Here is a 20493-nt window from a genome sequence, read left to right on the forward strand (position 1 = left end):
GTGTGTGTGTGTGTTTGAGAGTGTGTGTGAGTGAGGTCCAGTTAAACCCAAAATGTCCTCATAATCAAGGGTTAGTCAGGTGTGTGTGTGTGTGTGTGTGTGTGTGTGTGTGTGTGTGTGTGTGTGTGTGTGTGTGTGTGTGTGTGTGTGTGTGTGTGTGTGTGTGTGTGTGTGTTTGAGAGTGTGTGTGAGTGAGGTCCAGTTAAACCCAAAATGTCCTCATAATCAAGGGTTAGTCAGGTGTGTGTGTGTGTGTGTGTGTGTGTGTGTGTGTGTGTGTGTGTGTGTGTGTGTGTGTGTGTGTGTGTGTGTGTGTGTGTGTGTGTGTGTGTGTGTGTGTGTGTGTGTGTGTGTGTGTTTGAGAGTGTGTGTGAGTGAGGTCCAGTTAAACCCAAAATGTCCTCATAATCAAGGGTTAGTCAGGTGTGTGTGTGTGTGTGTGTGTGTGTGTGTGTGTGTGTATGTGTGTGTGTGTGTGTGTGTGTGTGTGTGTGTGTGTGTGTGTGTGTGTGTGTGTGTGTGTGTGTGTGTGTGTGTGTTTGAGAGTGTGTGTGAGTGAGGTCCAGTTAAACCCAAAATGTCCTCATAATCAAGGGTTAGTCAGGTGTTTGTGTGTGTTTGAGAGTGTGTGAGAGTGAGGTCCAGTTAAACCTAAAATGTCCTCATAATCAAGGGTTAGTCAGGTGTGTGTGTGAGTGTGTGTGTGTGTGTGTGTGTGTGTGTGTGTGTGTGTGTGTGTGTGTGTGTGTGTGTGTGTGTGTGTGTGTGTGTGTGTGTGTGTGTGTGTGTGTGTGTGTGTGTGTGTGTGTGTGTGTGTGTGTGTGTGTGTGTGTGTGTGTGTGTGTGTGTATGCATGATTCATATGGTTATAACAAAACCCAAACCCAGTCAACTGGAAATATTTAGCTTTATTCAAAACTATCTTTAGACAAACTTCTTAAAATCTAATTAAGACTGACATTCAAGGTTCAATTGTGAAAAATACTTGTGGGTGAATGCATTTGTTAGTGATGGTTAAATAGTAAAAACTCCTTTTGGTTTTTTAATTTTTTTAATTTTTAAAGCCAAAATATTTCCGTATTTCACTTTCCCTCTTTTCTTTTTGCTCTTCACTCACTTCACACCTGCTAAATCTCACATTACAAACTCAGGTTAGTTTTCTGAAATCTCTCTTAAAGTTTAAGCCAGGTTGAACAATTGCTGATAATTTCTTGTTTTGTTTTTCTATATGCTGGTATTGAAACAAACTTAAGTGATGTTGTACTCTCTTGGGTAAAGTTAGTCCAGGTTATACCAGGTTAGTCCTCATAATTAAGGGTTAGGTGTGTGTATGTGTGAGATGACCAGATAAACCGGGGTTGTCCTCATAATTAAGGGTCAGATGTGTGTGTATGTGTGTATGTGAGTGATGTCCAGATAAAGCAGGGTAGTCCTCATAAATCATAATTAAATCAGGAAACGCACACTCCTGTCCTGTCCTTACAGTGCTTTAGTTTGTCAGGTCTTCATATTTCCAGACTGTTTCATTAGAATTAAATTCTGAGCCAGATTTGTATCCCATGCCACAAGGAGCAGTTTAATATTTCTTATTAATCTATATGACAAAGGGAAAGGTGGGTCCCCATAAACCAGGATGGAACTTTTTGGGGGAAAAAGTCCTTATAAACCACCGGTACCTGTGTGTGTGTGTGTGTGTGTGTGTGTGTGTGTGTGTGTGTGTGTGTGTGTGTGTGTGTGTGTGTGTGTGTGTGTGTGTGTGTGTGTGTGTGTGTGTGTGTGTGTGTGTGTGTGTGTGTGTGTGTGTGTGTGTGTGTGTGTGTGTGTGTGTGTGTGTGTGTGAAAAAAAGTGCTTGAAAAAAAAGCTTCATCTCTTTAAATTCATACACAGTCAGCATCATCTGCAGCGTTTTGTCGACAAACATCAACTTCAGACTCTTGGAGATCTGGGAAACTGTTAAAAAGCTTCAGGTCAGCTCAAATTCTTCAGCTTTTACTAGCATGACAGTTTGCATATGAATGAAGTGTTATTTATATATATTACACTTATTATTCATTTAACCCACTTTAAGTCGTTATCGTTACTGCTTCGAAATGCATGCTGTTAACGAAAACACTGTTGAATCATTTGCAGTTACTGTACAAATAAAAATATATAGGCTAACACAACATAATTACATAATCATAGGGAATAACATGGTGAACTAAGTTATATGCGCATCCCTTACAAAACATAAATCTGTATTCAGATTTCAGAACAATCCTGTTGATATTTGTACTATAAATGTTGAGGTGTTTTGTCCAGCAGTTGGTCTGAAATTTCCTACTGTAATGGAAATGAGTAACTTTTGAATAAGCAGGGGTAGTTTAACTTTTTATGACATCAATTTATATAAATCAGCGGGGCGTCCTCCAGGAACACGGTTGAGAAACACTGCTTTAGATCATAATTATTACAGAAGTTTTGTACAGTTAAACTTGTTTAAAGAAAAAGTTTGTGATGTTTCTTATGGCAGTGTGAGTTGTGAAATACTCTTCTCACAGATCCATTGAAAAGGTAAATTACAGTCAACATCAAGCCACCCTACTCTATTACCCCACTCTGGCTTTGTAGGCACAGCCACAGTCACGACACAGTTCTCTCTTCTATCCCCATTAGGCTCTCCAGACGCCCAGAACCTGAAAATACAGATCAGCATTAGATGTTCAGTGATGCTTTCTGTGTGATATGATACTGACTGTAAGAATCATTTATTAGATATTAATCAGTTCAGTGTTTTCTCACCCAGAGGTCAGTGTGCTTTCATCAACCCATTTCCATGTGTTCTCCACAACACTGTCAGTCAGACCAATATAGACTATAGCAGAACCAGTCATGTTCTTAACAAAATCCTGAGCAGATGAAACAGTTGCACATTTATATCATAAACAGACATTATACACATTTCATCTCACCATCTCTTATTTAGTTAAACACCATAAAAGCAACTCTTACTTGTTCCTCTCTGTTGTTTATGATGATCAGATCTGCTCCTCTCTCTCTACAGTATCTTCTGCTCTCAGTCCAGCTCTTCGTCTCACTCGGCATGTAGTAAAAACTGGATTTATAGTAAGTCCATCCACCTGTAAACAACCAGTTCAGCTATTAGCTTTTTATTCCCTTTAACACTCACTTGTCAGTAACTTATAACAGATAGTAAACTCATAGATTATGAACACTGAATGTTACTGAGAGAACAACCCAAATCTATCATGCTTTAAAAATGTATGTTGTATAGAAAATAACTTCATAGATTAAAGAAACTTTACCATAACTCTGAAGATTATTTATTAGCTGGTTTCTCTCATTGGTCAGGTTTTTATTCTTAGATATTAGCTGGTTTCTGTCATTGGTCAGGTTTTCATTCTTGGATATTAGCTGGTTTCTGTCATTGGTCAGGTTTTCATTCTTGGATATTAGCTGGGTTCTGTCATTGGTCAGGTTTTCATTCTTAGATATTAGCTGGTTTCTGTCATTGGTCAGGTTTTCATTCTTGGATATTAGCTGGTTTCTGTCATTGGTCAGGTTTTCATTCTTGGATATTAGCTGGTTTCTCTCTTGAGTGAACGTGACACACAGCACTATGACTGCAGTCACCAGAAGAACACACAGCAACACCAAACACACTGCAGCTGCCCTGGAGCTTCTGTTCCTCACAGAACCACTTCCTGAAGATGATAGACATTATGCAAGTCTATTTTCTTCTTCAATTAAAACAATTTACATCAGCTTTTGTGAGTAAATGTATTAGAAGTTAATCTCAGTTACCTGTGTGTTGAGGTGTTTGGGTTTTCGCTGTTTGGGTTTTCGCTGTTTGGGTGTCGAAGTCCTCGGTGTCTTTCTTATGTTTCATGTCTCTTACAGCCTCAGCACTGATGTAGATATCAACTGTCTTATCTATTCTGTCTTCTGATTCCATGATTGAACCTTTATCCATACCATCATTTACAAGCCCAGACATTCTTAGTGCAGTTTGGATGGCTACAACTTTTTAACTATGAACCGTAAATGCGAAGTTTTAAAAGTCAATCCTAACTAACTAATATCTCACCTGAAGTGAATGTTTTGTACTCCTGATGTCTGTCTGTGTGTCTGTGGTAATATTTCATGTATTTATGTAAAAAGGAACTTGCAGCACATAGGAAGTTAACACAAATGTCACAATTTTCTGCAATGGGATTGGTTAACTTTTACAAAACATTTGTGTTTAACTAAAACATTTTTAGTGTGGCTGTGCAGCACCTTTTATTAACAAATGCATGATATATAGTGATTTTATATATATTTGTTACTATATATATATATATATATATACAGTATATATATATATATATATATATATATATATATATATATTACTTTCTCTCAGGCTGTCTATCAGTATAAGGGGAAAATACTTTACAAACTTCTCATTCCATTGTCAGATGATCAAGCACATACGATAGATGAACTCAAATTATGATTTTGGGGAAGCAAATGCTCTTAATTTATCTTTTATTCAATTGCTCAACGGCATGTGACTCATGGGTTCATTTAAATCAAACAGATATTGAACGCACACAGTTTCAAGACATTCTTCTATATTAGAGAATGGCTGTAACTACCGGCTGTCAAGATGCTTCATCATGGTCGCTTTGTTCTGCGACTTCAGAAAAGCTAAACTCCGCAGGCAAGCCGGCTAAAACTATTATGTTGCTAAACTGTCAGACAACTTTTCCCTCCTCTCTGTCATTTACTTTCTCTTCGTCTCTCAGAGCGATTTCTCCCACCTGAGGTTTTAATTGTCGGAGCAACTGAAGCGACGTGACAGAAGTCATTTTGTGGTCCATTATGTTTGTATGCAAAAGACAGGCCCAACAATTAGCATGTCACTAGAAAGCATTGTTCTACACTTCCCAGTCATTAAAGGTAATCTTCCTGAAAAACACGCTCTTTGCTTCAGTCATCACCTTCATATGAGTTATGTCTCTTAAGGAGCTATATTGTGAAAAATCCGATTATTAATCATTTTTAAAGTAAAACATCTGAATGTCTTTAAAACAATATCTTCAAATAAGAACTAAGTGTTTTTGGTCTGTTTAAAGCTTTGTTTTAAGCTTTGTGCTTTAAACAGACCAAAACACTTATTGTATTATGCTTTTTTGTAACATATGTGGAAAAATTCAATATTTATTTTAAAATAAATTTCTTATTTTGACTTTTTAATAAATCCCTTGACCTTATCATAACCTGACAGCTATAATTAAAGCTTTTCCTGTTTTTTATTTATTTATTTGTTTATTTATTTTTTATCATATAAACAATCAGAGAATTGCATTATTTATGTTTTATATTTGACCTGAGATGGCTACGGTGCACAAAAATAATATAACTGACTATTTGCAGGTTTTTAATCATCAGCGATATACAGCACTTCCATTCAAAACATGTGGGGTTATAAGGATTTAAAAAAAAAAAAAATAACAGACAAATTTAAATGATCAAAAGTGCAGTAAGAATTTTTACATTGGTAAAAATATTTCTATTTTAAATAAATGATGTTCTTTTAAACTTTTTATTCATGAAATAATCCTGACATAAATGCAACATGGTTTTCACATAAAAAAAATATGAAGCAACTGTTTTAAACATTGATAATAATAAGAAATGTTTCTTTAGCAAGAAATCAGCATATTAGAATGATTTCTGAAGGATCATGTGACACTGAAGACTGGAGTAATGATGCTGAATATTTAGCTTTGCCATCACATGAATAAATAAAAAATTCTGAAAACATATTAAATAGTAATAATAATAATAATAAATTATTTCACAATAATTCTTCAAAAAATATATGTGGTTAATATGAGTTTATTTCATGAAAATATTAAGGTATCAGAAATGCAATTTCCCATTTTCACTAGTATTTGCATAAGATCCAACTTTATCTGCAATAAACCACAAATTAGAGGAAGTTGATCTCGGCACTATTAACAATGAACACAACAGATTGATTGTTTACAAATGATAAGGTCTCTATTTCTCAGACAGTGTTTTTCTAATAGGAAAACAATATCTGAAGAGGATTTGTGCACTGTGATATTGTCACATCTTACCATTCGGTACCAAAACGTATTCAATGGAATATGTTGAATCTAATAGGTGAGGTGTTAGCTATTCCGAATTATACATTCAGTGTCCTTTCCCACAGTTTTTCCCTGTCAGTCATTCTCAAACACTGTATATATAGAGAGGAAATTTAAAATGCCCCCTTGCTTATTTTCCAACAATTTGATTGGCTGCTACCCTGGAGCGTGTATCAGGTCTTTGTCTGGGTTGACAAGAAGTCAGGCATAAAGGATATGACATTGTAATGAGTCACCGTTATCGCGGCCATTAGAAGGCCCGCACGCTGAAGTTTGAGTGACTGGTGTAGGAAGGCAGACGCTAACAGTCCGCGTGGATCCATCAAGCTCCTGCCATTGTTCGCCCGCATTAGAGGGGAAGCTTTCTAATGGTAATTGAGTTTGTTTCGTTTGCCGAAAGCAAGAAAAATGCCACCGGCTCCACTGATGAGGGTCCTTGATTAGGCCTCAGCTTTATTTCCCATTCTTTTTACACAACTGGAGGGAGCGTTTCACATAAGTGATGAGACAGGCTCTCTTCAGCAGGACCCCAAGAGGGAGTTTCGCGGTCCCAGCGGGTCCCCGTGCACGCGTAATGCGGGAGCTTTATGCTGATGTGAAATGCCAAGGGTGCAGGCAGCCATCCATCATTGTTACGGCGGTGGCTTCTGTTTGGACTCAATGCAGGAGACACATTTTATTCCCTATATTGATTATTTTGAACTCTCTTTGCAGCTTCAGTTTACTTTCTCTCGGTGCGTCTCCATTAGTGTTGCTCAGAACAGATTTTTCAACTCACGTACATCTGATAACACAGTGCGTTTTACCGGTAAATGTTAACCGATTGCATAGCCTGTTTCCCCAGTTGTTAGTGGCTAATTATCATGCCCAGGTTCAACCAAAATTGTAGCAAAACTCCAATTACGTACCTATACATACAGTAGGCTGCATACAATTCCCAGCAGTTTCCAACCAAAATGTACACTAGAGACTGTAAAACAGCCAAAACTTTTATTCTTTTTCACACAAATTATGATTAAAGGGGCTGATTATTGATTAATGAATTTTCACGCAGTTCTTTGAGGTTCTTTGCACAATACTATGTTATCACCTCAAAAAACTTTTAGCGTAGTGGATGATTTGTAAAGTAATACTGTCATGCACTTCTCCAAGACAAAAGGTTGTTGATCCAAATTTATTTTATTAAGGGCAATCCAAAGGTGTAATCCAATAAACAGGCAAAAGGTCAAAAGCACAGGATTAATAGTCCAAACAATAATAGGGCACAGGAACACAGGCAAAACCATGAACATGAGAAACAAAACAAAAAAACGCTCAAAGATGCAGCGGAGACACATACAAAACTTCGTAAACCAGGCTTATATAGGGTGAGCTACCAAGGCTAATGAGACATGGCTGAAGACAATCATGGATGATGAGACCGGGACGTGAGTTATGGGAAATGTAGTCCTTGATTGTGTGGCAATAGTCTGGGGTAGAGTGCCCTCTGGTGGCTATCGGGTGCACTCCAGCTGGTAATTGTGATAAATACAAAGTTCCGGCATGAAACTCTAGATGGTGCAGGTTAATAGGTCATTTTACTTACCAGTTCATAATCATAAGCTTAAACGATATGGCGCAACTGATTGGTTCCTTCCATATCAGTAGCCAATGAGCTCGCTGCTCAACCTTCAAACCTTCATTTTGAAGGCTGAATACCTTCAACCGTCAAAATGGGTAGCATTTGCCCTAGCAGTGCAGCCTGTTTCAGAAACCCTGCACCTTCCCTAGCTCCACCTGTAGATCTGCTACGGGTAATTCACTGTATGCTATTGTACCGCAGCAGCATGCCTGTCTTGCTCACAGTAGTGTGTCATGTATGTATTGGCAGTAGCAAGTCCCGTACTTGCTCTGTCGCAGCAGCAGTAAACTATAGCAGCAGAAGCAATAAAAGCAGCAGAAGCAATAAAAGCAGCAGCAGCGTAGCAGATCTATTCCGCCAAGACAAAATATACAACATTTTCATACCCATTACCATGCCAATCATTCCGAGAGTTGTCATGACAGAAATGCATTTTAACATTTTCTGAAATAGTACATTTGTAGAAACAAGGTAAAATAGCATATTTGCTTCAGCAATAATTTTTTTTCTCACGGTTTCTTTTGTTAATACTACCGGTTGTGATTAAGGTTGGGCACATTGTTTTCAAAGGCGACAGAGCATTCACCTTTTGGTGCCACTAATCAGACGTTTCATTTCTGAATTGCTGAGATAGCGCATAACAAAATGTTGGCACAGTCATGTTTATCTGTTTTGGAGAAATTTGAACATGTTTTGTAGTGCCACACACTGGAGAGTCACACAAAACGTGCAAGAAGCAACATATTACTGTATCAATTTGCAAAAATGTTGACACAGGTGCATATTTTCTATAAGTCTGGGTTGTAATTTATTTTCTGGATCAAAAATCTGCCTCAAACCAATGATTAGACCAGAATATAGCAATGGACGAAGGCATTGTGGGAAAATAATGGCGGAGGATGTGTCACATCTCGTAGCAATAAACATCCAATCTGTTTCTTGAGGTTATATGAGTTGAAGAGGGCAGAACTGATCTGGAAAATAAAACTAAACTGTAAACTGATAAACAAAGTGTCCTTTAACGTCAGCAAAAAGGTCACTGTGTGTTCGTGCTGAAGAATATTGAAGTGCTGATTTGTAGCAGTGAACTTTTCGCTACAAATTTAAATCATTAATACTTGTCCGTAAATGTCAGATCGGTAATAACACTCAAACCAATAACATGAAGTTGTTAATGAGTTAAAAGCAATACAGTTAATGAGCTCCTTTATTATGACTTGTGTTACTATGGGATGCTTAGCTTCTTCTTAAGTCTGATATAATCAAATATTATATTTCACAAAGGTGCAATATGTTTCTCCAGCTCACAGTGTGCAATAATAATTGAATATTACTTTAAGCTATTGATATTTAAGACTTTTATTCCAATAATACAAGTGTTAGACATAAAGTGAAGCCTCACTGGACTGCCTGACTCTGTTCCAGCCAAACTTCATTAGAGGCACATAGTTGAAAGCAATATCAGATGTCAGCGAAACAGCAGTGCCCCATAGACTACAGCAACTGAAACTGCAGGCTAAAAAGACTGAATCAAGTGTTAGACCGAGTCTCATCTGCTTTAAAGTATTAAAAGTCCCCCAGTGCTGCCTGCAGACACCCACCCTTACACGAAAACACAGTACGACAGCATTTCCAGCCCACCTGCTGTATCTAGAGAAAAGTTTTTTCCAGGCCTGTTGCTATTTTATGCCATTTAGAAGAATAAAATAGTCATAAACCTGTGAAATAGCACAAATGGGAGTGGGGGAATTATGTAGTGATCAAACAATGTTAAAGGGGTAACCCTTTACCGAAAGGTAAACACAGAACAGAAGCGCACTATAGTCGGGACGTCTAGCAAGCTAGTAGTAGTCTTGAACAACGATATTGAAACATTCGATAGTAAACGAAGGAATTGGCAACATGGTGATTCGGTGTGCATTTCGAAATTGTAAATACAGCGGCAGGTAATACACTTGCGTGATTGTCATGTGGACCGGCTCTCACGGTTTCCTAGGTACCGTAAAACTTCAAATAATAGCCCAGGCTTTTATTTTCCCAAATCGTCGAACTGCACCGGCTTGTATTTGAGACAGGCGTCTATATAGCCCCTTTCACACAGAGATTCCGGAAAATACACGGATAAAGCAACCCGGGATTTGACCCGGGTTCGTTTGACTTTGGTTCATTCACACTGCCAGTGATTTTCCGGAATCAGAGAGTGCGTTCACACACAACCCGTAAAAATCCCGTGAAGACACATGACATCGATCTGACATGTAATGTCTCAGCAGTGTCTATAGTTTGCTTATGAGCTGCGATTTCTCTCTCGAGAAACCACGCTTGTGCATGTTTCTCTCTGATTCGATCATAAACTAACGCATTACGTACCGTTTCACTAGCCTGCTTTCACTTCACTTCAGCGTCATCATTACGACACGGCATTGATTACGGCTTTTGTTCACACAGCGCGCGTTCCGGGACTGATCCCGGCAATGCTACTAGGTCCCCAACCCGGGATCAATCCCGGCATCAATCCCGGGTCGTGTTTGCGTTCAAACAGCAGGCGTTCTGGCAATTTCCTGGCAATTTCCCGGGATCAGCGCGCTGTGTGAAAGGGGCTTATGAGACAGGCCTTTATAATTTAGTGTTGAGATGTTGTTCATTGAGATGTTGTTCCTACAGTCTCTAATCTCAAAAAATCTCCAAAATGCTCCACGTGAAACTGCGATCTTTCGACCTTTTACTATCTAAGTGTCAATTGATTTTGATTAATGCGCGAGGGAGAGAGAGCAAGACAGCACTCGTGTTGTTTGAAGACGTGAGAGTGTGCGCGCGCGGCCGGGGCTCTCTCTCTCTGATAGTTTGCCTATCAAGCGCAGCAGTCATTCGCAGCTGTCAAGCGCAGCAGTCATTCTATTCTACATCACTCACCAATCAAAAAAGGCTTTGGCGGGACACAAATTTGCTTTGGCGGCCGACCAAAAGCGGACGATCTGACGGGTTTTAGAAGATTAAATACACCCCGAAACTAAAAAACAGACCCGGCCTCTTTTTGAGGTCGACCTTTATTTACCCAAACCTGTCGCCACATCAGGCGTGTAAAAGAGACAGGCGGCTATTATTTGAAGTTTTACGGTAACTTAATATCACTCGCCGCTGCTGTAGACTGTGCTAATAAATACAGGGAACAAAGTATAACTATTGCAATGCGATGAAAGGGTAGCCACCCCTTTAAAAAACAATCCAAAAATCACAATGTGTGATCAGCCTGATCATTCAGGAAGTGTTTGGCAAGTTCTGCAAGTAACTACACACAGACTGACCTGAAAACACTGCTCTGCTGTGATTAATGTTGTATCGTAAAAGACTGAGGATGTCCTGAATAATGCACAATCCGAGGGGTCCGTTTTCGCAGCGACACTGCGTGTGGTTACAGTATGACTGGAAAGATGTTTCTGCTGACCTCGATTTCATCCTCATGCACAAATCCCAGGTGCCTTTATGCTGTCAGACGCACACTAAATTGCTTTATCAAGTGGCCCCTTATGTATTTATGAATTCTGTGTGTGGATCGCGTGCCGTGAACGCTTCTGTGTGGTGAATGAATAATATACGGAATGGAAGGGATGGACGAGTTGAACAAGCAGACCTTGGGGTGGATGAGTGCGGATAAACTTCTCCCTCATCCTTCCTCTGACAAACCGCCCCGGAGAGTCACCAAAACATGCAGATTTGTTCAAACACCATAATTTCCTATAGTAAAAAGCATATGGTAGGGATAAGTCACAGTAGGTAAAAGGCAGAGATATTTTTTCCTTGTCATCTAGGACGCTTTCTTAGAAAACACCTCCCTCCCTGGACGGACTATCTTCTCTCTTACTCTCTCTTCTCTGTTTTTCTCTCCTCCGTCTCTGTCTTTCCCTTTGAGGGCTTCACGCTATCCTCATTACAGAAAAGCCGACACACAGTCACACGGCTGCTCTATCGGCATCGATTTCACCGGTCATTGATGAAGAGCCTTCCCTTAGGAGTCTTCAAACTTCAAAACTGCGCTCAGAACTCTTTGTTAGCAAAGTGACACAGTGAAAAGAAATAAAAGTAGCCTGAAAATGAGAGGCCAGGTCTTGTTATGAAATATTGACAGTCTGACATTTGCACTGTATGGTCTGTGTTTTCATTCTGTCTTCCCTTCCTCTTTAGATCCAAAGAGATAAAAACACCACAATTCCTCTTTTCTATTACTGGCATTCAGTAAACCGTCTTATATTTTTTCAATATTTATAGAAACTTTTTTTAAAGGGATAGTTCATGAAAATTCTGTTATGATTTATTGACATATGTCTTTTTATAACCTGTTCAAAATATCAGAATAAACCTGTTCAAAATATTGTATAATATATGTTAATAAAAAATATAATATAATAAATCATTTTTATTTTGTATATCAAGTCCTTCTCAAAAAAGTAGCATATTGTGATAAAGTTCATTATTTTCCATAATGTAATGATAAAAATTAAACTTTCATATATTTTAGATTCATTGCACACCAACAGAAATATTTCAGGTCTTTTATTGTTTTAATACTGATGATTTTGGCATGCAGCTCATGAAAACCCAAAATTCCTATCTCAAAAAATTAGCATATTTCATCCGACCAATAAAATAAGTGTTTTTAATACAAAAAAAGTCAACCTTCAAATAATTATGTTCAGTTATGCACTCAATACTTGGTCAGGAATCCTTTTGCAGAAATGCCTGCTTCAATGCGGCGTGGCATGGAGGCAATCAGCCTGTGGCACTGCTGAGGTGTTATGGAGGCCCAGGATGCTTCGATAGCGGCCTTAAGCTCATCCAGAGTGTTGGGTCTTGCGTCTCTCAACTTTCTCTTCTCAATATCCCACAGATTCTCTATGGCAGGCCAATTGAGCACAGTAATACCATGGTCAGTAAACCATTTACCAGTGGTTTTGGCACTGTGAGCAGGTGCCAGGTCGTGCTGAAAAATGAAATCTTCATCTCCATAAAGCTTTTCAGAAGATGGAAGCATGAAGTGCTCCATAATCTCCTGATAGCTAGCCGCATTGACCCTGCCCTTGATAAAACACAGTGGACCAACACCAGCAGCTGACATGGCACCCCAGACCATCACTGACTGTGGGTACTTGACACTGGACTTCAGGCATTTTGGCATTTCCTTCTCCCCAGTCTTCCTCCAGACTCTGGCACCTTGATTTCTGAATGACATGCAAAATTTGCTTTCATCCGAAAAAAGTACTTTGGACCACTGAGCAACAGTCCAGTGCTGCTTCTCTGTAGCCCAGGTCAGGCGCTTCTGCCGCTGTTTCTGGTTCAAAAGTGGCTTGACCTGGGGAATGCGGCACCTGTAGTCCATTTCCTGCACACGCCTGTGCACGGTGGCTCTGGATGTTTCTACTCCAGACTCAGTCCACTGCTTCCGCAGGTCCCCCAAGGTCTGGAATCGGTCCTTCTCCACAATCTTCCTCAGGGTCCGGTCACCTCTTCTCGTTGTGCAGCGTTTTTTGCCACACTTTTTCCTTCCCACAGACTTCCCACTGAGGTGCCTTGATACAGCACTCTGGGAACAGCCTATTTGTGCAGAAATTTCTTTCTGTGTCTTACCCTCTTGCTTGAGGGTGTCAATGATGGCCTTCTGGACAGCAGTCCGGTCGGCAGTCTTACCCATGATTGCGGTTTTGAGTAATGAAACAGGCTGGGAGTTTTTAAAAGCCTCAGGAATCTTTTGCAGGTGTTTAGAGTTAATTAGTTGATTCAGATGATTAGGTTAATAGCTCGTTTAGAGACCCTTTTCATGACATGCTAATTTTTTGAGATAGGAATTCTGGGTTTTCATGAGCTGTATGCCAAAATCATCAGTATTAAAACAATAAAAGACCTGAAATATTCCAATTGGTGTGCAATGAATCTAAAATATATGAAAGTTTAATTTTTATCATTACATTATGGAAAATAATGAAGGACCTGTATTGTTTGAGAAGGACCTGTTTTTTATAATACAATATAGTCATTTGAAATAATATAATATAGCTACAATAAATATCTCCTTTTTGAACAGGTTTGTTCTGATTCAGCCTGAATGAGCCTCTCTTTGAGCAATTAATGACTTTTTATTTCCGGTTCTCCCATCCTTGATGTGCAGAAAAATATATTTTTTATAGTCAACTGGCCTCTGCATATGCTGCGTTTTGTCTTATGTCTGTGGAAACAATTCCCCCATCCATCCATCCATCAATCACAAGATATGAGCTTGCCCTAAACTATTCATTTGAAGAAACAGAGCGAAATGTGTGGGGAAAAAAAATATGTGGTTGAGTAATGGGCATGCCCCAGCTGTCTGTCATTCTTAGCAGTACCTGTTTGACTCCACTCGTTTGAAAGATTCATGATTTCTATATCCTTTAGCTTACTGGAAATTGGAAAATGTAACACCAGCACATAAGAGATTTTTTTTTAATGTCCAAAGTGTCAGTGTTTTATAGAGCTGCCGGCTGCTCCAGTCGCTGTAGGGGGTCCCGGGTTTCACTGAACCGCTGTGTGAAACAAGGCCTGGGGAGACGGGTGGAATATTTAAAGATCAAAGTTCTGTCCCTTTCACTCTGTCTCTTAAGAGAAATATGGCAGAATGTGTGAATGATTGAGGCATTTGTACATTGTGACCTCGGGCTGAATTGTTGCATATTGACTAGAATGTTTGGTAAAATGGTGCGAGTGTGTATTGTTGTATTGGTCGTTTGTAGAGTCAGAAATATTACATGTCATTTTTCTTCAGTAGAAAGGTTCATAAATCTCTCTTTTATATTTTAGCTTAATCTATTTATATGTTCTCATTAATTTATTGCAATATATATGACTATATCTAGACATTTGCAATATTTCTGCTTACATTGTTAGACTTTGTAGAATTTTTAAAGAATTTAATTTTAGGGGAAATATATATTATTATTATTATTAGTAGTAGTATACTTGTATTCAGCAAGAATGCTTTAAATTATGCACTGTCTTTAAGTAATTGTGATATTACTTCACACAGTTTTTCCTGTATTCTCGATCAAACAAATGCAGGCTTTGTGTGCATTGTCACTTTTCAAAAACATTTAAAAATCTTACTGACGGCAGTGATAGTGGGTATTTAATATACAAGAACGTATTTTTTATATGACGCATAATATAAAAATTGATTATTTTGTACTGGGGCCAGTGGAAAAAAAATAGAACATATTTTTTTTTAGCCATGCACAGATATGGTTGATTAATGTTCACTCTACATTTACACACAAATAAAAGCACAGATTTGAAAGTGTGACTTTGGTTTAAGTGACTGTATCAAAAAGAGGAAGGTCCCTATGTGAATTGTTTTTGAGACTTCTTGTTTCTAGTAATACATTTGAAAGAGCATTTGCTTCCTGATTCACTCTGGCATTGAATTTTTTGAATCACTAAATTGTTAAAAAATTGAAATGGACAGGAAATACTTCAATCTCAGTGGTATAGAGCGAGGACTCGAGTCAAGCGAGTAACATTGGAGATGAATTTATTTGTAGGGTCAAAGTAAACTTTTCTTTTTCATCCAGGAAACTATTTGCATACTAGCGCCCACAGTCACGTTTTGTGTGCGGAGATGATTGCGTTTACTGCTCAGCTGGGCCATTTTGTTTATTTAAATGATGAGCAGGTTGGTGCCGAAGAATTCCAGCGTAATCACTTTAAGGAGGGTAAATCAAATATTCACGATTAAATGAAAAACAAACACAACAGTGCCTCTTTGTAATGTGAGACAACAAGGTAGAATCGACGGGATGTAATAAAGAGGACTCGGAAAAAGCTCGTTTAAGTGGGCGTGATTAGATTTATTAGCCCATTTGCATGAAGATGGTCAACGTTTGCTTATCAAGCAATGACTCATTTGTTAGTAGCGAGAAGCATCAAAATACCCAGATGAAATAATTTCCAGTTCAATTTATGTGATTGTAATTGATCTAATTAAAAAAAAAACTTCAGATAGTGTGTTTACCTGTCATTTAGGCCTTGATAGCATGCTAACATACCAATGAAAATCATGATCCAAACTTGATTTGAGGTCAAGAGTGTAGATTTAAGGCACAGACTTCCTTTTACATGTAATTGAGTGAAAAGATGCTGACAGGGTGAGTTTTGTTGTGCTTTGCAGATGTCAAAATGCCAAACCGTGCATCATGGTGTCATGAGAATCTGCGGTTATAGTGTTTTGTTTTTTAGTTGTTGTTTTTTTTGCCCGTGAGCAAAATGTACATGAAACCCCAGCTAGGTTGTAGTGATTAATATTGCTCTCTTATCATAGCAACTGACTCAGATTTTGTGTGTATATTCTTTGCATTCATTACTTGTAGGGTTTATATAGGTCACATGTACTGAATTGAAATGTATGAACTTGAAAAAGATTTAATGAAAAGATGAGAGTATTTGAGGAATTCTGTTGCCGTACCGGTAAATCAGGCGTCCCAGGTGGGCGGAAAGCAGGGATAGTGCCAGAATATGGGTTAGCTGTGGGGGGTGTTTGTTACAGAATCAACCTGCTCACATCCAATTAGTTTTATTTGTGTCCAATTATGTTAATTGCTGCTCCATGTGGCAAAATATGTTCGTTTTTGAATGAAATTATGTATAACACATACGTTGTTTAACCAGTGGCACCTACTGCCATAAAACTGAATGAAAGTGCCAGAAGCATTTTCCAGGAAATCATTTATAATTCAGCTGGCCTATTGTATTAATAATTTCATTCGATATTTCCTACCAGGTTTTCCTTTACAAAAAGTCCCTCTGAAAAGGATATTAACAGCCATTAAAGGGATAGTTCAGCCAAAAATGAAAGCTCTGTCTTCATTTACATGTCTTTCAAACCTGGGTGACGCTCTTTATTCTGCGGGACATATTTTGAAGGATGAATTCAACTGTATGGACTGAAAAAAAAGACATTTCTCATATATTGTGTTTTTGGGTGAACTATTGCTAACATCAATGAAACAACATAATGTTAATTCCACAATTCTTAAAGTTGTTTTCGGAAACAATTTTCAAAAACGCAATAAAAACTAATTAGGAATGTTGAGGAGTTTGTGTAGAAGGTTTTTTTTTTGTTTTGTTTTTTTGTGCGGTTGACCCTATGTATTATTAGAAAATGCATGTTTTTACTTCTGCCCTTTTAAACAGTTGGCTGATGCCTGTAAATTGCAATGTTATTTGGCTGAAAGCAGGAAATAGATTAAAAAGGTTTTGCGGTATTTCACTAGCAGAGCAGTTTCTGGCTAATGTAAGTCCTAATGGGAATCATTAAATATATTTCTTAAATAAATATTTGTTAGCATGATGTAACTCACTGGTTCCAGTAATTTTATCTGGGAATAAAAATGACTTTTTCCATCTCATGGATGGTGGAAGATTCAAACGAGATCATATTTAGGTAAACGTGTCATTGATGTGTGTTTAAACACAAGGTTAAATGGAAGCCCTGCAATTCTTGAGAAGCCCTCGTGTGACATTTATAATAGCTCAAGTGTGTGACTGGGATTAACCTGGATCCAAATCACACTCTGTATGTGTCAGGCACTAATCTCTTTTGATTATGAGCATGAAATATGAAAGAGGAAGTGTGTGTGTGTGTGTGTGTGTGTGAGTGAGTGAGAGAGAGAGAGAGAGAGAGAGAGAGAGAGAGAGAGAGAGAGAGAGAGAGGGAGAGAGAGAGAGAGAGAGAGAGAGAGAGAGAGCGAGAGAGAGAGAGCGAGAGAAGGATAAAAGAATGAGAATGGTACTGAAGATGCAACTACAAACAGAATATAACCAAAGGAAATCAGATTTGTGTGTGAGAGAGAGTGAATGAAAGAGAATCCGTCAGATCAAATGCATCTTTATCACTGTAGCATATCAATATTTAGAATATAAAGCATATACATTGTCATTTTTCTTTTTTTATAGTTTACTTCTGTCTTACAGTACTGTATAATGATAACCTAACTAACAGGGAACATTCTCAGGACTTTGGTTAACATTCTGATTATTTCTTCAAGGTTCTCTCAATGTTTTGAACCAGAGCCGGTCCGAGCCTTTTGGGGGCCCTAAGCAGAATTTGATTTGGGGGCCTCCTCCCACTACGCGGAGTCACCTGAGCTTGACGATTATTGACACAAATGTCACACAATAATGATACATTATAAATTAATACAACGCGGTTATGTATTAATACAAAATAAATACAAAAAAATAGATGCCTACTTAAATAAAAAAGTTTTAACTTTTACTTATACTTACTTTTACTCTTTTACTAACTCTTTGAAACTTAAAACAAACTGTCTCAAAACTTATATAAAATAAATGATTTGCTAAAATAATGACAAAACTGAGAAATCAGAAACATAATAAGAGCAAGGGTTCAACAATGACAATTATTGTTGAAAACTGTAAAAATAGTATTATTTCTCAACTGTATCAATACAGTGTAACTGTCCTCAAAATCTTTTTTATTATTATTATTGTAACAGACTTTGTTGGATTGTACATGACAGAATCTAACAAAGTCTGTTATAATACCGGTAATGATATACTGGCGCTCGTTGTATGTGTGTATGCAATCTATTTTTCCCCTCGGGGCTTGCCGTAGATAGGAATGGCTCGTGCGCACTTGCTACTGTAGTGTCGCAGGTTTTTGGAGTTAGTGATCTGATGTGTGATATAATAAAGTGGAGAAGAGTTCAAACGGCTATGTTTATTATTTATTAAAACTGCTACCCTTACACCTAGAAGGTTAAGTTCCCCTGCGGCTATTTTCTCCAACTCAAACCGATACCGTGACTACGGGCAGTTGCGCACGAATTGTCTATGCACTCGAGAGGTGTCTAGATTATGCGCATGACTTAAACGCTGGCAGACACAGCAGCATTTGTTGGCAGGTATATTTATCATGAAATCAGATTTTTTTTTTTTTTTTTCATTCATTCATTCATATTAATTCATTCATTTATGTCACTTGTTTAAGTCATCTAAAAAAAATAATAATAATATTTAAACTAGAAGGGGGCCCCAAGCAGCTGCTTAGTTCGCTTATGCCTCGGGCCGGCCCTGTTTTGAACAAATGGTCATCTAGTAACATTAATAAACATTGTTTATACATCATTCATTGAACTTTTTTTCTGAAAAGTTTTCTCAAACGTTTGCATAACCAAAAAAAAAAAAAAACTTAATGTGAACGTTAACAAAACCTCCTCAGAACTTAGTTTTAGAAAAGGAACAAAATAAAAGGCTCTTTGGATATATATTTTTTTTACCTCCTAGAAAAGTAAGTGGCAACAAAAAAAACATAGACTTTTCTAAACACCTGTTTGTCCTGATTTATCCATATCATTTGACAAATTAAAAAATCTAATTTAATTTAAGTCAAAACTTAATATTTAGTTTAGAATTAATGTCGCAGATTATAGATAGATTATGCAGATATACAGTTGTGCTCAGAATTAATGGCACCCCTGAAAAATAAGAACAAAAATGGCTGTAAAAAAAAAATCTGCATTGATTATCTTTTTGATCTTTCATTCAAAAAATTCATAAAAATCTAACCTTTCATTTAAGTAAAAGAATTGAAAGTGGTGGGTAAATCACATTATGAAATAAATGCTTTTCTCCAAAACACCCTAGCCATAATTATTGGCTCCCTGTTATTATATACTTTTTGCAACCTCCTTTTGCCAAGATAACAGCTCTGAGTTTTCTTCTATAATGCCTGATACATTTCGAGAACAACTGACTAGAGCTCAGAGATCAGTCCTCCATACAGAATCTCTCCAGGATCCTCCAGATTCACAAGTTCATGTTGGTGCTTCTCTTCAGTTCACCCCACTCATTTTCTATAGGGTTCAGTTTAGCGGACTGGGAAGGTCATGGCAGAAGCTTCATTTTGAGCTCAGTTTCCCATTTTTCTGTTGATTTTGATGTTTGTTTTGGACTGTTGTCCTGATGGAAGATCCAACCATGGCCCATTATAAGATTTCTAGCATAGGCAGTCAGGTTTTTGATTTTTTATCTGTTGGTATTTGCTAGAATCCATAATGCATGTATCTGAACAAGATGTCCAGGACCTCCAGCAAAAAAATAGGCCCACAACATATAAGATCCAGCAGTATATTTAACCGTAGGAATGGGGTTTTTTTTTTTATTTAATTTTTTTATTTTTATTTGACCATACAATCCGGTCACTTTTGAAGTTCCAGCCATGTCTGACAACTGAATATGCTGGAGTTTATTTTTGGATGAGTGAGGAGGATTTTTCTTGAAACCCTCCCAAAAAACATGTGGTGATGTAGGCGTTGTTTTATTTATTTTTTTGTTTTTTAGGCTTTCTGACCCCCATGACTCAAGTAATCTCTGCACTTCTCCATCTGTGATTCTTGGAGAATCTTTGGCCACTCAAACTTTCACCCTCACCATGCATTAAAGGGGACATATCATGCTTTTAAATCGTTCCTTTTTACATATAAATCCTACATTTGTGGTCTAAATAAAGCGGAACTGCAATGCTTGGGTCTGAATTCATCATTATTATAGCTCCACAGGCCCCTTTTCTACCCCTTTTCTGATTGCATTTCTTTAAATGCAAATGAGACACTTCATACCCCGCCCCCTCTCCAGGTTGCAGAGGTTACATTCGTTTCAACTCCACCCCG

General features: G+C 37.9%; 2 protein-coding genes across 9 annotated transcripts in view; one reads left to right on the plus strand and one right to left on the minus strand.

Moving 5' to 3' along the window:
- cadm2a (cell adhesion molecule 2a) overlaps nt 1–20493 on the plus strand; it is a 496729-nt gene that overhangs the window by 358943 nt on the left and 117293 nt on the right. The gene's annotated exons all lie outside the window — the stretch shown is intronic.
- On the minus strand, nt 1550–4125 carry LOC143750014 (uncharacterized). The gene is made up of 5 exons (XM_077242799.1): nt 3806–4125; nt 3307–3705; nt 2993–3120; nt 2783–2889; nt 1550–2676 (listed from the first exon to the last, which is right to left on the minus strand). The coding sequence occupies exons 1-5, from the start codon at nt 3996–3998 to the stop codon at nt 2505–2507; spliced, it is 999 nt and encodes a 332-aa protein (XP_077098914.1). The 5' UTR covers nt 3999–4125; the 3' UTR covers nt 1550–2504.

Source organism: Siphateles boraxobius, unplaced genomic scaffold, assembly GCF_051911475.1.
Source record: "Siphateles boraxobius isolate OS27281-9 unplaced genomic scaffold, OSU_SipBor_1 25, whole genome shotgun sequence".
Lineage (NCBI taxonomy): Eukaryota > Metazoa > Chordata > Actinopteri > Cypriniformes > Leuciscidae > Siphateles > Siphateles boraxobius.

Bases quoted from the DNA above. Each gene is read 5' to 3' on its own strand.
- LOC143750014 (XM_077242799.1), bottom strand. From the start codon at position 3,998: ATGTCTGGGCTTGTAAATGATGGTATGGATAAAGGTTCAATCATGGAA. The intron at 3,706-3,805 runs GTAACTGAGATT...TATCATCTTCAG, and splicing joins CCAAACACCTCAACACACAG to GAAGTGGTTCTGTGAGGAAC. The intron at 2,890-2,992 runs GTAAGAGTTGCT...TCATCTGCTCAG, and splicing joins TAAACAACAGAGAGGAACAA to GATTTTGTTAAGAACATGAC.